The 15,000-nt window shown below is 44.3% G+C and overlaps 1 protein-coding gene across 5 annotated transcripts in view; it reads left to right on the top strand.

Moving 5' to 3' along the window:
* Positions 1-15,000, top strand: part of slc4a11 (solute carrier family 4 member 11) — a 64,628-nt gene that overhangs the window by 30,231 nt on the left and 19,397 nt on the right. For 3 of the 5 annotated variants that reach the window (XM_042072424.1, XM_042072428.1, XM_042072426.1), the window contains exons 3-6: positions 2,871-2,993; positions 5,032-5,075; positions 6,695-6,923; positions 11,432-11,464. In XM_042072424.1, the coding sequence (XP_041928358.1) occupies positions 2,871-2,993; positions 5,032-5,075; positions 6,695-6,923; positions 11,432-11,464 (429 nt within the window). The remainder of the gene's footprint in view (positions 1-2,870; positions 2,994-5,031; positions 5,076-6,694; positions 6,924-11,431; positions 11,465-15,000) is intronic. The other 2 variants (XM_042072427.1, XM_042072429.1) reach the window with 1 other exon arrangement.

The following is a 15,000-nucleotide window of genomic DNA, read 5'->3' as shown; positions in this document are numbered from 1 at the left end:
AAAGTGTGACAACCAGGCCGCTGAACACAGGGTGTTTTGACATGTCTGTCACCATGGAAACAACCCTCTTGTTTTTGCTACCTTTCTAGGAACTAAGTGAAATGCCATGGCGTGGTGGCTAAGTGGTGGTCACCTGAGACGCACGGGTCTGGCTGAGAGGGATTGCCTTGCTCCTTAACCATCTGTTTTAACACTGACAGCCCCTGTGTCCCCTTGCATCACCAAGTTGAACTGGAGCAGGACTGCTTTGTTGCTATAAAAAAGATCATTACGAGAGTCTCACTTTCCCCTCACACTGTCTAGCCCACATAATACCTCCTTTAGAGGGATCGTGATCTGCGCGGCATTAGATTTATTAGCCAGACATAAATTTGTCTGTTTGATGCTCTGTGTCCTCTTGGCCACTGAAATACCATCACAGTCTACTGAAACGCCATCAACACAACTCTCTCTCTTTCTCTCTCTCTCTCTCTCTCTCTCTCTCTCACTCACTCACTCACACACACACACACACACACACACACACACACACACATTCTCTCTCATACACACACACACACACACACACACACACACATACAAACAGTAGCAGAGGAACACATTTATACTTGTCAGCTATGGAACTCCAGCTCCTCTGGCTCTGTTGCTTCATATTTTAACTGTAACTGTGAAACTATAGTGGGGGGGCGACGGATTCCAGTGATCCTCCCCCTCTTTTGGAGTGATGTAACGACTGAACTCCCTCAGTTATTTTCATAACTTGGCACCAGCGGTTGACAGTGTTGTTCAGCCGGAGGCTCCACATCATGTAAAAACTGCTCTAGCTCTCTCATTAGAAAAACTGCCATGTCACTGCTGCTGTCCCTGATTATTCCTATCAACGTGAGAATATCACTGCGCTAAACACGGCCGATACACGCGATGCATCAGTCCCGTTGGCTCTAGCCTGCCAGCCCTCCCTGGAGCCCCAAGGAGATCTGCACACCCTGAAGGCCCAAAATGGTGGTCGTTTGTGGGAATTCATCACAACGGCACTTGAGGCAAACACTAGTGTTTAAAACACTAGGCCTTTTTATACAGACTGACATCCTGCAGTAATCATGAGAAGAAAAGACAACATTATGCCGTGGTGGTCACCTAAACTGACCAATCCAGTGTGATGTGTTGAGATAGCCATCAGCCACAGCTAGCATTGTGGAACTGAAGACACGTTACATTTAGTTTGATAGACAAGACCAAGTTATCTTTAGAAGCTAGATACATCGCTATTGTAAGAAGGTACAATGCCCAAACATCAGCTAACTGAAAACAAGCAGGTATATTTGACTTCAGTCCATGAAGAAGCCACTTCATGAGTTTCAAAAGATAAACATCTACCATCGTGTTTGGTAGCTACCAAAGAAGAGACTACTGCATTTATTAATTTACCTTTGTTTGTTTAGCTAGCTAGAAACCTGCACTGACAGACAGCTGTGTGGGCTGAAATAATCCTTTTTTTTTTTTTTTTCAAATCACATCACTGACAACTGACAGTCTTGAGCTCAAAATGATCACAGCAACTCCAAGTGTATAAGAAATGGCTCCAAAAGGGCTTTTTCCACTCTGGAGTTAAATAATACAGTTAATGCTGTCATGTCAGATTTCTACATTCTGATAACACAGTAGCAGCATGCTTTATTCAGCTCATCTTCTAGGCCGCACCTCAATACTATATTATACATATAATAATACAATATTGAATGCTGTAGCGTTCTGCAATACTCCGGCTACCCATTTAAACTGACATGGTCCTGCGTTTAAGACAAGCTTCGCAGATGGCATATTTCCATCTCCCTCAGTCTTAAAAGGACAGGCACACGATAATAATGATAACGGTGCAATAATTGTGCAATAAAACCCCCGTGTAACAAGGCCTGTTTAGAATGATTTCATCCCTACAAGTGGCTTTGTTGTTGCTTTGATGTCATTTTGACTTGAATGAGAAGCATTTGTGGAATACTGATCACCTAGTTCGGTATTATGCAGCCATCTGAAAGACTGGATGAAGATGTTTCGAGGGATTTTCACCTTTAGGCTACCTGTCGCCATGTCACAAGGAAAGGTGTTTCAAATTCCTTTCTGCAAAGGTTGTTTTGAAATCCCACATGGCTAATCTAGTCAACGTTTTATGGTCTCTTTCAACATTGTCGGTGTATTCATTTCATGATGAAATATTTCGGTCTGAGTATGAAGCACAAGGTTTTGTCTGATTCTTGGGCTCCATTCAGAGAGGAAGCCCAAGGCTTAATGAAGATCATGTATAATTATAAACTTTTTCTTATTTCTATATTTTCAGTTTCGTGGTGTGTCCATCTTCAGTTTCCAAGTCTGTCTGTTTAGTTTCCATAAACCATTGTATAATTTAGCACTTGTATTTATTTATGTAGCCTATGTAATTTAATAATTAGTCTCAGCATCCCCTACCTGCAAAGCCGCTAAACATGCATTGAAATGCGCATAGAGAAATAGAATTATTAGTGACAATTATGAGGAGTTAATTATTGAAGTAATTTTTTTACGTGTAAGATTGACACTGTTTTTGTGTGTTTGTGTGTGTCTGTATGTGTGTGTCTGTGTGTGTGTGTATGTGTGTGTGTGTGTGTGTGTGTTTGTGTGTGTGTGCGTTTGCACATATGTGTGTGCACTTCCCTACCTGTATATGTGTGTGTGCGTTTATGCATGTGTGTGTATGTCTGTGTGTGTGTGTGTGTGTGTGTGTGTGTGTGTGTGTGTGTGTGTGTGTGTGCGTGCCTGCCTGCCTGTTTGCGTGTGTGTGTGTGTGTGTGTGTGTGCGTGCCTGCCTGTTTGTGTGTGTGTGTGTGTCCTCTCAGAACAGCGGGAGAAAGAGGAGCCGGAGGATGGGAGCGAGGAACGGGAGGAGGGCCAGGACTCACCCATACCCTCTGGAGATGACATCCACCTCTACGCTAACCAGACACACCCAGGGGGGACAGGTTTGTGTGCCTGTGTGTGTGTGTGTGAGAGAGAGAGAGAGAGAGAGAGAGAGAGAGAGAGAGAGAGAGAGAGAGAGAGAGAGAGAGAGACCAAATTAATTTGCATAGGGGTGCTGTGTGTGTGTATGTGTGTGTGTGTGTGTGTGTGTGTGTGTGTGTGCGTGTGTGTGTGTGTGTGTGTGTGTCTGTGTGTGTGTGTGCGTTTGCGTTTGCGTGTGTGTGTGCGTGTGCGTGTGCGTTTGTGTGTGCGTGTGTGTGTATGTGTGTGTGTGTGTGTGTGTGGAATATGGGTTTATATGTGGACTCTTGGGCATAATGAGAGAGAGAGAGAGAGAGAGAGAGAGAGAGAGAGAGAGAGAGAGAGAGAGAGAGAGAGAGAGAGAGAGAGAGAAAAGAGAGAGAGTAGAACACATCGGGACCTACAGCTGTTATTTCTAGAACCAGGAGGTCAGGAGAGCAATGGTTTCCTTGGCAACAGCATCAGGTGTATGCAGTAAGACGTGCCCCTTCCCACTCAGTGACAGGTGATGAGTGTCACTCAGCACACCTGGGACCCCCCCCCTTCTCTAACACACACACAGACACACACACACACACTGCACCATGCCTAAGTGTAGGTGATAACTGGGCTACTGTAGAGGGACATTTATTGATTACTCCTCCTAAAGGTTATAGTAACACATATCTTTGCACTCTGCACTAAATCAACCCACTTTAATACGTGCCCCGACTACATCTTTGCTAATGAGCACGATTAAATGTGCTGTCATCTTATTCAGCCCATGTGGTGCAGAGGCTCCTCGCTTTAGATACCTTTCATGTGTGTATACTGGGCTCCTGTGTTTTGATGTGTGTGTATTCATGTGCATATGGTCGTCTTTGTATGCATCCATGAGCAATTATAGTCTTTGTTATAATATGGTAGTGCTTGTTTTGTGCTTTGTTTGTGCTAGTCTTTTATGTGCTTTCGTGTGTACATTTTCAAATGTGCGTCTCTGTGCCTGCATGTGCAGGTGGACAATCTTTGTGTGTGTGTGTGTCTGTGTGTGTGTGTGTGTGTGTGTGTGCTGTGACCCTGTTGATGTGGGCTCCTACCGTAAATGAAACGTTAAACAGCAGAGGCTGAAACTGGCCAAGCGCTCTTCATCCATATTCTAATGATCACATTGACCTTCACAATGGTTAAGAGCGAGACAAAGGGAAGAGGTGGGCAGGGGGGGGGGGAGGAGAAAAGAGAAAAGAGAGAGATCAAATGGAAAAAAGGAAAAGAGAAGGCAGGGAAAAAGAAAGAGAAAGACAGAACAAAAAAAAAAAGAGCAAACGAAGCAAGCAAGTCCAGAAGGAGAGAAGAGGAGATAGTGTGTTAATGACACCAGCGATAGGGGGCACTTAAGGAGCTGAATAGCTTACATAATTCATTCACGCGTTGCTATCTCTCACCTCCCGTGAAAACCCCCTGCACTTCTCCTGTTGAAATGGGCAACTTTGCGCTCCGGCTTCCTCTCCCTAATCCTAATCCCATCCACGGCCGCTCTAATCTGAGCAGTGAGACTGCAGGAGTCAGAGCAGGGGCGGAATAATTCCACCTGCTAGATCAGGGCCTCTCCTCTCTTATTCAGAACCAACATCTCTTAGTAATAATGAGCCTTTTTATTTAAGTAACCTGTGCTCTTTTCTCTCTCTCTCTCTCTTGCTCTCTCTCTCTCTTTCTCTCTCTCTCTCTCTCTCTCTCTCTGTCTCTCTGAGTGTGTGTGCATTTTATGTATGTGACTTTGATGTTATTGAAATGAATCTGTGTGAGAACATGGTAAGGTTTTTTTTTCAGTGGCATGTAAGGTGTGTTTAAATGCCATGGCATGTCCTGGGCGTGTGGGTGTGTCTGTGTGTGTTTGCATGTATTCATCCATCTGTATGTGTGTGTGTGTTTCTTTGTGTGTTCATCTAGGTGGGTTTATATTACATCTCATTAGTTGAAGTGCTCAGTCCTTCTTCTGTGTTCAGACGCTGTTCTCACCCGTTGCTCTCCTTCTCCCCCCAGATTCAGACGTCCATGGATGTGTACTGCTGAACACCTCCAGGAGAGTAAGTCCTCCTCTCTTCTCCTCCTCTTCTCTCCTCCCATCTCCTCTCTTCTCTCCTTTCCTCCACCCCTCCACCATGTCTTTTCCACATTCTCTTCTCTTCTTTTTCTTTTCTCTCTTTCTCTAATCACCTCTCCTACTTTCTTGCTATCTACTCTTTACCACTTTAATTCTTCTTCTATACAATTCTCTATCCCTCGCCTCCCTGCACTGTTCATCTCCCCTCTTCTCCGTTCCTCTCCCCTCCTCTTTCCTTATCTACTGTGGTCCTCTCTTCATTTCCCACATCTCCCCTTACTACTCTATTCTCTTCTCATTCCCCACTTTTCATCTCCTCTCCTCTCCTCTCTCCTTCTCTCCTCTCCTCTCCTCCTCTCCTCTCATCTCCTCTCCTCTCTCCTCTCCTCTCATCTCCACTCTCCTCCTCTCCTCTCCTCTCCTCTCATCTCCTCTCTCCTCCTCTCCTCTCCTCTCCTCTCCTCTCTGGTTCTCTCTCTCATTAGTGCTGGATATGCCTCGGTGGTCTGAGATCTCTGCTATTGCTGCCTGTAGATCCTCAGAGCAGTATGCATACACACACACACACACACACACACACACACACACACACACACACACACACACACACACAGTACATACAGTACACACTAAATTCTCACATACACATATGCACACACATACATGGACTTATAAACCCCTTCTAGCTCTGCCAGTTTAAATGTACTCTCCCACACACATAACACAGACACACACAGAGACATACACTACACACACACACAACATACTCTTACTGTTAACACAGGCTAACACGGTCGCAGTCACAGCTTTCACAAAGCACATAGTCACAAAACAGTCACGTAAAGCCTAATCTCAGCTATAGTGCAGCATGGCAGGTTTAATTCCTCTGAGTGCATGGGCCCATACAGACAGTATTTGCTGTGATCCCTTCTTTGTCAAAAACCGTTTCTGAGTGGTGGTCATCCCTGTGTGTGTTTTTGTGTGAGAAAGAGTGTGATTGTGTGTTTGTATGTGTGTTTGTGTGTGTGTGTCCTTAGGAGTGTATGCATTTGTAAATCCTGCCTATATGCTTGTTCTGGTGTAATTTGGTATAGACTGTTCAGCTACAGAAACAAACATGCGTTCCTAAGGAATTTCCGGTGGCATAGAAAACAACATTGAGCTAATAATAATTCAGGATAAACAAAAATGAATGAAAGTTTTTTTTAAAGTTGACATTTTGTTGAGCACTACACTGAAGTCCAATACATTTTAATTACCACTTATCCACATTGATTGTGAACGTTTAAACCGGAAACCGGAAAAGCAATAAGCCACTCGAGTCCGTAGGATCCACGATTCCGCTGCGTGTCGTGCCTAGCAACGGCCCTTAGCTGTTCTAAAATCAGTGGAACCTATGGCCTCTCGGAGCTTATTGCTTATGTATACGTCTTTATTTGTGTGTTTTTGTGTGTGTAGTTGTGTATGGATGTGTGTGTGTATGTGCCAGTGTATTTTTGTACGTCTGTGTCAGTGTCTCTATGTATGTGAATAAGGATTGTCTCTGTGTGTGTGTGTGTGTGTGTGTGTGTGTGTGTGTGTGTGTGTGTGTGTTTTCTGCAGTATGTAAAGCTGATGAACTTTGAAGAGGAGGTGCGCGCGCACCGCGACCTGGACGGCTTCCTGGAGCGGGCGAGCATCCTGCTGCACGAGGACGAGGCCTCACTGGACGACGTGCTCAAGACGATGCTGCGGCACGTCTCGCAGGACCCGCACACCGCCGAGCCCGCCTGCAACTTCGAGGAGATCATGAGCTCGCTCTTCACCGACGCTGGCTCGCAGGAGGTCAATGGTGAGTCATCTCGATGTCTGTGTGGCTGTGTGTGTGTGTGTGTGCACGTGTGTATATTTGTGTGCGTGCGTCTGTATCTCCGGGCCTGTGTGTGAGTAAGTGATTGTGTTTGGGGGTAGCTGTGTGTGTGTGAGTGAGTGTGTGTGTGTGTGTGTGTGTGTGTGTGTGTGTGTGTGTTGGGGGGGTATCTCTGTGTGCTTATCTGTATATGTGTGTGTGTGTGTGTGTGTGTGTTTGTGTGAGTTGATAATGAAGTTTATATTTTGCATGTTAGGTGGATGTTAGAAAACTCAAGGCCAGATGTACTAACGTTTTTGCGCCCACCTCAGACGTATTTGATTCGCGACATGGCGAGGTATGTCCAAACAGGCCACACTGAGGAACAAGCGCAGACCGCCTGTCGCGGGAGCTGAGAATGGCTATTTGCACTTTTCCGTGTCATGCATATGAATTCATAAGAGGTGTAATCCAAATTGCAGTTAAATGCGTCAATTAGAGAAACTTTTAGAGACGGCTGAATCAGTATTCAGAGCATCGGTTTTCTTCATTGTACTATGTCAAAAGCAACCTTAACTTTTGTTTGCCTTTCTAATATTATTATCTAGTATTTTCACTTTCACAACATACACTTCCCAATCTGCTAGACTAGGGTGTTAAGTCATAGCCCTAGTCTACGTGCAGTAAAGTAGATTAGTAAAATTACCGGTACTAGGCCTACTCTGTATGTTGCTGCTTGTTGACATCTTATTATTGTGTATGATCGCTAAACTTTGATTCTTTTTAATGCCGCAATTGGTTAACTCTATTTAACCCTTAAAGGTGTAGGTTTTTGAACATTCTAAGATCCGCAACAATTGAAGGTTCTAAAATTCTATGTTGAATTCAATGAACCCAGATATTCTTTAGAATGTTAATTTCCCAACATTCCCAATTGGTTAACTCTATTTAAATGCGCTTGTGACTCAGCTGTGGGCACGCAGTTAGGGTTGCAGAGGGGGTGGGGACGGCCGGTAATGGGTGCTGTTTATGTAATGAAGTGACAGCTTAGTAAATTCCATGCAATATAGCAAAGCACAGCGTTCACTTTCTGCGCATAGTAAAACTCGGTATTAACGCTTTCTCTGTACATCCGGCCCTCACTTCACAATACTTGCATTAAAGCATCATTTAAAGGATAAGAGAAATGACTGAAAGGAACTAAAGGCAATATGAATAAAGAAAGCTTTGATTCCCACAGCCTCTAAAAGTTACATAACAACCCCTTTTATCAAAGCGTCTTAAATATTATATTTGTTCGTTTCAGTTGCAGTCCTCATGTTTTCTATGCGTGTCAACAAAAGTAGTTCAGCTGTCATGAACACACCCGTAGGAGTGAGTGTGAATGTGTGTGTGTGTGTGTGTGCTGTGCCTCTCTGTTGCGTCTATACAGGCATCCCAGCTGAGAGAGCCGACAGCACGCTAAATTTATGGAAGCTTTTCGCTGGCGGGGGCGGATTTTGGGCGTTCTTGTGCGCTTTCCAGCCTGCTTTGGCTTGTTTTGCACATTCTCCCAAGACCATGACAAGGTCTTTTTCAACTCCCAAGGCAGGGAGAGAGAAAGAGAGAAAAGATAAAGGGAAAAAGTAAAAACAGAATCATGTTAATAAAAAAGAGAGATAGATAAAATATCAAAGAAGGAGATTAAAGCATAGAGACGATAGAGACAGAATCACAGAGGGAGCGAAAGAGTGAGAAAGAGGGAATGTGAAAAAAGAGATAGAGAGAGAGGATATAGAAAAGAGAGAGAATGGATAGAGGATAGAAGTGAGAGGTTGAAAAAAAAAGAGTAAGTGAAATAGTTGGAGGGGTGTGTGTCACTGTCCGCCCCACATGAAAAGTGTGTGTGTGTGAGCTTTGTTAGGTCAGATGTCACTTTGGCAAGGTGCGTGTGTGGGGAGGTGATAATGGAGACATGTCAATCAAACACACATACTCATACACACACACAAACATACTAGCTGTTCTAAAGTACACCTACTGTGCAGAAAATTCTGTTCCTCCGGTCTCTCTCTTTCACACACACACACACACACACACACACACACACATGTACAGTGCATGCGTCTCCACACACAGACGATACATGTGGTGGTCTCTGATTGTTCGGTACAGTAAGGGGGCGGTAATTCTCTCCCTGCCTATTTGTCACATGCGATCGATCTCATTGGCTTCCGTCTGTCAGCATTTGCATAATCCCTCCTTAGAATTTCTCTGTCCCAAATCAAAGGGAAAACTGTAACATATTCATGACCTAACAACGTGCTAATACATTTACTGTCTTGAGCACCGGCACCGCCTGTGTGTGTGTGTGTGTGTGTCTGTGTGTGTGTGTGTGTGTGTGTGTGTGTGTGTGTGTGTGTGTGTGTGTGTGTGTGTGTGAGAGTGTGTTTCAAGGCTAAATGTGAAGATTAGCTGGTTGGCAGAGGCAAGAGGCGTGTGTAATTTTGACGGTTTTATTTATCATTTCCGCCTGAGCGAATGTGTCTCAATTCCCCGGGTACTCTGCCAACTTCCAGACGCATTCAAATGAACCTGGACATGGTCGCATTAGTCGGATTATGGCAAGAAAAAATTGCGTATCATATTTTGAACGCACAGAAAATCCCAAATTACTTATCTAATCGTGAAGAATTGTTTTGAAGGAAAAATAAAGAGCTAATTGCAAAGCACTGTGCTGAATTCAGTTGAATGTTACTATGTGTGTGTGTGTGTGTGTGTTTGTGTGTGTGTGTGCTTCTACAGTTCAGCGAAGCAAAGCAAAGGGGTATCCTCAAGTCGTCAATTACAACTTTAAAAAATTATTTGGAAACATAAATTATTCAATCTTTGGCACCGCCCCCTCACTGTCACTGTTGCTAGGATACATCGTTCCCATCAGGAGATTGGATCTGATTAGTTACCAAGGCAGTCCAATGAGCCAATAAGAATCACTTGCATCATGAATATTCTAATCTATGCTAATGAATTTGGTATTAAAATGATGAGAAACTGATTATTGTGCAAAGTAGTTTGGATTCTGGATATAATTATGGAGCACTGCCTGTACTTACATACATACTCACAAAATCAAATGCAGTAGCTCTGCTCGCTCACACACACTCTCACACACACTCCCTCTCTCTCTCTCACACACACACACACACAAACAAACAAACAAACATAAATGCTAACGCAATCAAGTGTAGTATCTCTACACTCTCACACAGGCACACACACTAACACAATCAAGACCATTATCTCTGCACTCACACACACTAACACAATCAAATGTAGCATCTTATAGACACACACACACACACACACCCACACACACATACACCCTAACACAAAAATTCAGTAGCTCATATGCACACTTACTTTTTCTCTCTCTCTCAAACACACACACACAACCATGCACACATACACACATTCTCATGTAATACAATGAAACACACACATATCCACACACACATACACACTCAAAGTCCACATGCACCGTGATTAAATGTGTGATTAAACATGTGGTCTGGTGTGCTCCTCCAAAAAACCTGTGAGGAGAGGCAGCCAGGAGGTACTGATGGTAGTTGTGTGTGTGTGTGTGTGTGTGGAGGGTTTGGATGAGAGGCACAGAGACACATATCAGAGCTGGAATCAAATTAGACGGTAGTATAATAGCAGTGTGTCGTTCAGTCATGATAGAGGGACAATCAGGCAAATTCATTGTAATAATATTTAATCATATTCCACCACATTGTGGGGAGACCAAAGAGAGAGCCATTAAGGCTTTTAGCATCTGTCAGACGTCATCACTAATGTGTGTGTGTGTGTGTGTGTGCGTGCGTGTGTGTGTGTGTGTGTGAGAGAAAGTGTGAGGGTGTGATTGTGTGTTGCCTTGTGTGTGTCTATGTATGTGGTCCAAATTGGAGTGTGTGTGTATGTGTGCATGTGTGTGGGCGTGTCGTTGCACACATCCTTGACGGTTAATGTGTGTGTCCTGATAGCCGTTAATGACTGTTTGCATGGTATTGTGAGCCATGCCACCCTGGCCCCACTCTTCTGGAGAGGAGAAACTTGGTGCTGTTGGAACAGCTGCTGTGTTCACACACACACACACACACACACACACACACACACACACACACACACACACACACACACACACACACACACACACACACACACTCACACACACACACACACACACACACTCACTCACACACACACTCACACACACACACACACACACACACACACACACTGGGGTGGAGGTGCATCTAGTGGCACAGCCTCTCAACACTGTCAGCGCTCCAAGGATTCCTAATTATTATTATTGCATGACTGTGTATGTGTGTGTCAGTATACTGTATATTGTCTATATCTGTCTTTCTATTCTTGCTTTGTGTGTGCAAGTGTGTGTGTGTGGGTGTGTGTGTGTGTGTGTTTGTTTCCAAATGCTGAATCTCTTGTGTGTTTGTGGTCTCTCTATGCAGACAGGTCTCAAAGCTTCATTTTCTGTGACAACGGTAAGATGTGTCACTGATCAATATCACTTCAGGTGTGTTTGTAAAGGCTGGGTCGACACACATCTCCCCCCCCCTCCTCCCACATTCACAAACACAAACACAGACACACACACACACACACACACACACATACATTGCACAGCAACATTAATCGTGTCATCCTATCAGTTAGACGGACACATTCACCACGCCAAATATGGGCACTTGAAAGTGACTAGCCACTCCATCAGGTCCATCTCCTCTCTGCCTGTAATGGACTCTTGCACATATGTGGTGCAGCTGGAGGGGGGGGGGGAGTGATGAGACACCATCCCCCTCACTGAGTGGAGCAAGTTGGAGGGTTTGGGGGTGGGGGTGGGGGTGGGGGGGGACTATCTTTACGGATAGAACTCGTAGAAAGTAGAGTAACATAGGAACCCGCGGATAGAACTCGTAGAAAGTAGAGTGACATAGGAACCCGCGGATAGAACTCGTAGAAAGTAGAGTGACATAGGAACCCGCGGATAGAACTCGTAGAAAGTAGAGTGACATAGAAACCCGCGGATAGAACTCGTAGAAAGCAGAGTGACACAGGAAACCGCGGATAGGCTTTTCAGCACTGAGAAAATGCCAGTCAGGTGGAAGGCTCTGACGTGCCTCATTCACACAGAAGCCACCGTGCCGGCAAATAGGCAGTCTTCACAGTGAGATCTTTCCCGTCTCTGCTGTCTCTTAAAATCACTGGACAAGATGGACAGAAGACTAAGGCCTGAAAATGTTCAAAAACTGGTACATTAAAAAAATTTTAGGTTGGGTTTAGTTACAACACATGCACAGTGTTCTTGATCTGAACATGTCAGTACTGAGAAGTGGTAGAGTCAGATGAGTATTTATTGTACTGTACCAAGCTAATACAAAACATTTCAGGTTTGGATTCATTTTAATATGTTCATGGAGTAGTTGGATTATCCTTACACTATATTGATTGAGACATTTAAACTAGTAGTTCTCTGATGATGATTTCAAGACATAATTTCATATGTTTTAATGATAAACAGAGTAATTAATTTCAAGGGTAGCACCACCCAGAGTGCGCGCATCGCTCCCCTGCAGCGAGTAGCCGACGGCACAGACAGGTTCAGATCTGTCGTAGATCAGGGTTAGTTACGGGCCAGATCAGTGTTAGTGCTTGTTGGGGCTGGATGTGCTAGAAGAATCCTACAGTCACTGGTTAGGCTTCTGTGATTTGCACAGGTGTGTGTGTGTGTGTCTGTGTGTGTGTGTGTGTGTGTGTGTGTGTGTGTGTGGCGGGGGTGCTGCAGCCAGTTTGACTAAAGGAATGCGTCTTACTGCAGTGTCCTGGCCAGGTACCAAATCTCACTCAGGCGCAGCAGCCGGGAGACCAGACAGAGCAGGGTGTAAACATCCAGTCTGCCCAACTCAGTTTGCGCTAACTCCACCTGTAGCCTGGTCCTATAGCTACACACACACGCGACAGAGGACCATCTACATGAGCCTACACCACCTATATTCACAAATACAAATACAATTCTTATGTGAAGCGATCTGGGAAAACCCTTCACATGGTGCAATTTTACCAACTTATGATTCTGATACCATCCTAGCAACATCCCAGATTTTGGGAGGATGCTGTGGTGTAGTCTAGTTAGCTGTAGTGGGTATACTGTGATGTAGTCTAGTTAGCTGTAGTGGGTATACTGTGATGTAGTCTAGTTAGCTGTAGTGGGTATACTGTGATGTAGTAGTTAGCTGTAGTGGGTATACTGTGGTGTAGTCTAGTTGGCTGTAGTGGGTATACTGTGATGTAGTCTAGTTGGCTGTAGTGGGTATACTGTGATGTAGTCTAGTTGGCTGTAGTGGGTATACTGTGATGTAGTCTAGTTAACTGTAGTGGGTATACTTTGATCAACCCCAAATGTTAATACGTATCCTTGCCTATTTTTAGTGGGTATACTGAGATGGTAATGCTTTTTAAGTGGGTATACTGCGTAGTCCTGCGTATCACGTAGACTACACCACTGGGAAGATGGTATCCAGGATTTTGCTAGGGGATAGTGTTCAGAATGTTGCCAGGATGGTGTCAGAATCTTAAGGTGAAATTTTACAAGAGTGGGTTGAAACGGAGCAAAAATCAAGTATTTTTGAGTGCACTATGTGAAGGGTTTTCCCTAGATCGCATCACATATATACTTCTACACATGTTCATTTATTTATATTCTATTCTCTATACTAGTATTGACTGATGCAGTAGTAGTTCCTAGCCAAGGTCTCCTTAGCAATGTAGCTTGAATATTATTCTCTTTCTGTGAGTCGCTTTGGATAAAAGCATCTGCTCTTATGTAAATATAATATATCAAATCCATACCTCTCCCGTGCTGCAAAATAAATGGTTATATCTGTAGGAATATGAGAAGAGGGGGGTGGGGCGGTGGTACCCTATCCGACCCATGGCCTTCCAGATCCTGTCCTCAGAGGGGAGATATGGATCTAGTGAAGTGGCAACTCAGCTTATCCATTTCAACTGAATGCATAAAACATGTTACAATTACATAAGGGGTAGTGTACAGCCAGCTGGTCATTAAGTAAACCCCTAGGGTGATTAGCAACCCAGTAAGGAATGGAGGGTCCTGTCCTACCTTGACATTTGCTTTGTGATAACGACAGGCTGGTTGTACATTATTCAACCTATTACACGGCTTCCCCCTATAGAAATGAGAAATCTAAAAGAATACTTTATCACTGGTGTGGTACTGTGGTAACTCATTTGCTAGATTGCTACTGTAGAACTCAGGTATAACTGTAGAAATATAAAGGTTTCCATTGGCCAGTTCAGACCTCCCATTACTTTCATTAACCAATAGGAATCGTTGTGCTGAGCCGTGTAATAGAACACACAGGCTCTCCTTACGCTGAACACTCATTAGTAAAGTCGTCAACAATAATTTGGGAATTGAATATCTGCTATTTAGTTTCATACCCAGCTACCTGTTTGGGTGATTTGGCTGTCAGTCAAACGTACCTTGAGGCGTCTCGACCCGGCCCTCATCCATCTCCCATCCAATCATGAGCTGTATCCCACAGCTGTGTTCTGATTGACTGTGTCGTTGTGTGGTGTGTGTGGTAGGTGAACGGAAGATTGTGCTTTCCCTGTTTATCACCTGACCACACTAAACACACTGTGTGTGTGTGTGTGTGCATATTTTAGGGTATATACAGTACGTGAGAGAATAAGCATCTTATGTGTATTTACTGTACATGTGTGTGTGTGTGTGTGTGTGTGTGTGTGTGTGTGTGTGTGTGTGTGTACACGTTTGTGTGTGTGTGCACGTGGGAGTCGGTGTGTTTGCGTATGCATCCCTGTGTTTTGTGTGTGCTCTGATGCCGAGTACTCCTGAGAGGGTCATCTTCATCTGCAAGGGGACCGACAATGTGTGTTGTTCCTCATACAGAGCAGCTGGGTTGGTGGTCTGAATGTCAATTTGTTTTGTACACGTGTGTGTATGTGTGTGTGTGTGTGTGTGTGTGTGTGTGTGCGT

Source organism: Alosa sapidissima, chromosome 19 (genome assembly GCF_018492685.1).
Source record: "Alosa sapidissima isolate fAloSap1 chromosome 19, fAloSap1.pri, whole genome shotgun sequence".
Lineage (NCBI taxonomy): Eukaryota > Metazoa > Chordata > Actinopteri > Clupeiformes > Clupeidae > Alosa > Alosa sapidissima.
This window is presented reverse-complemented; position numbering and strand designations above follow the sequence as displayed.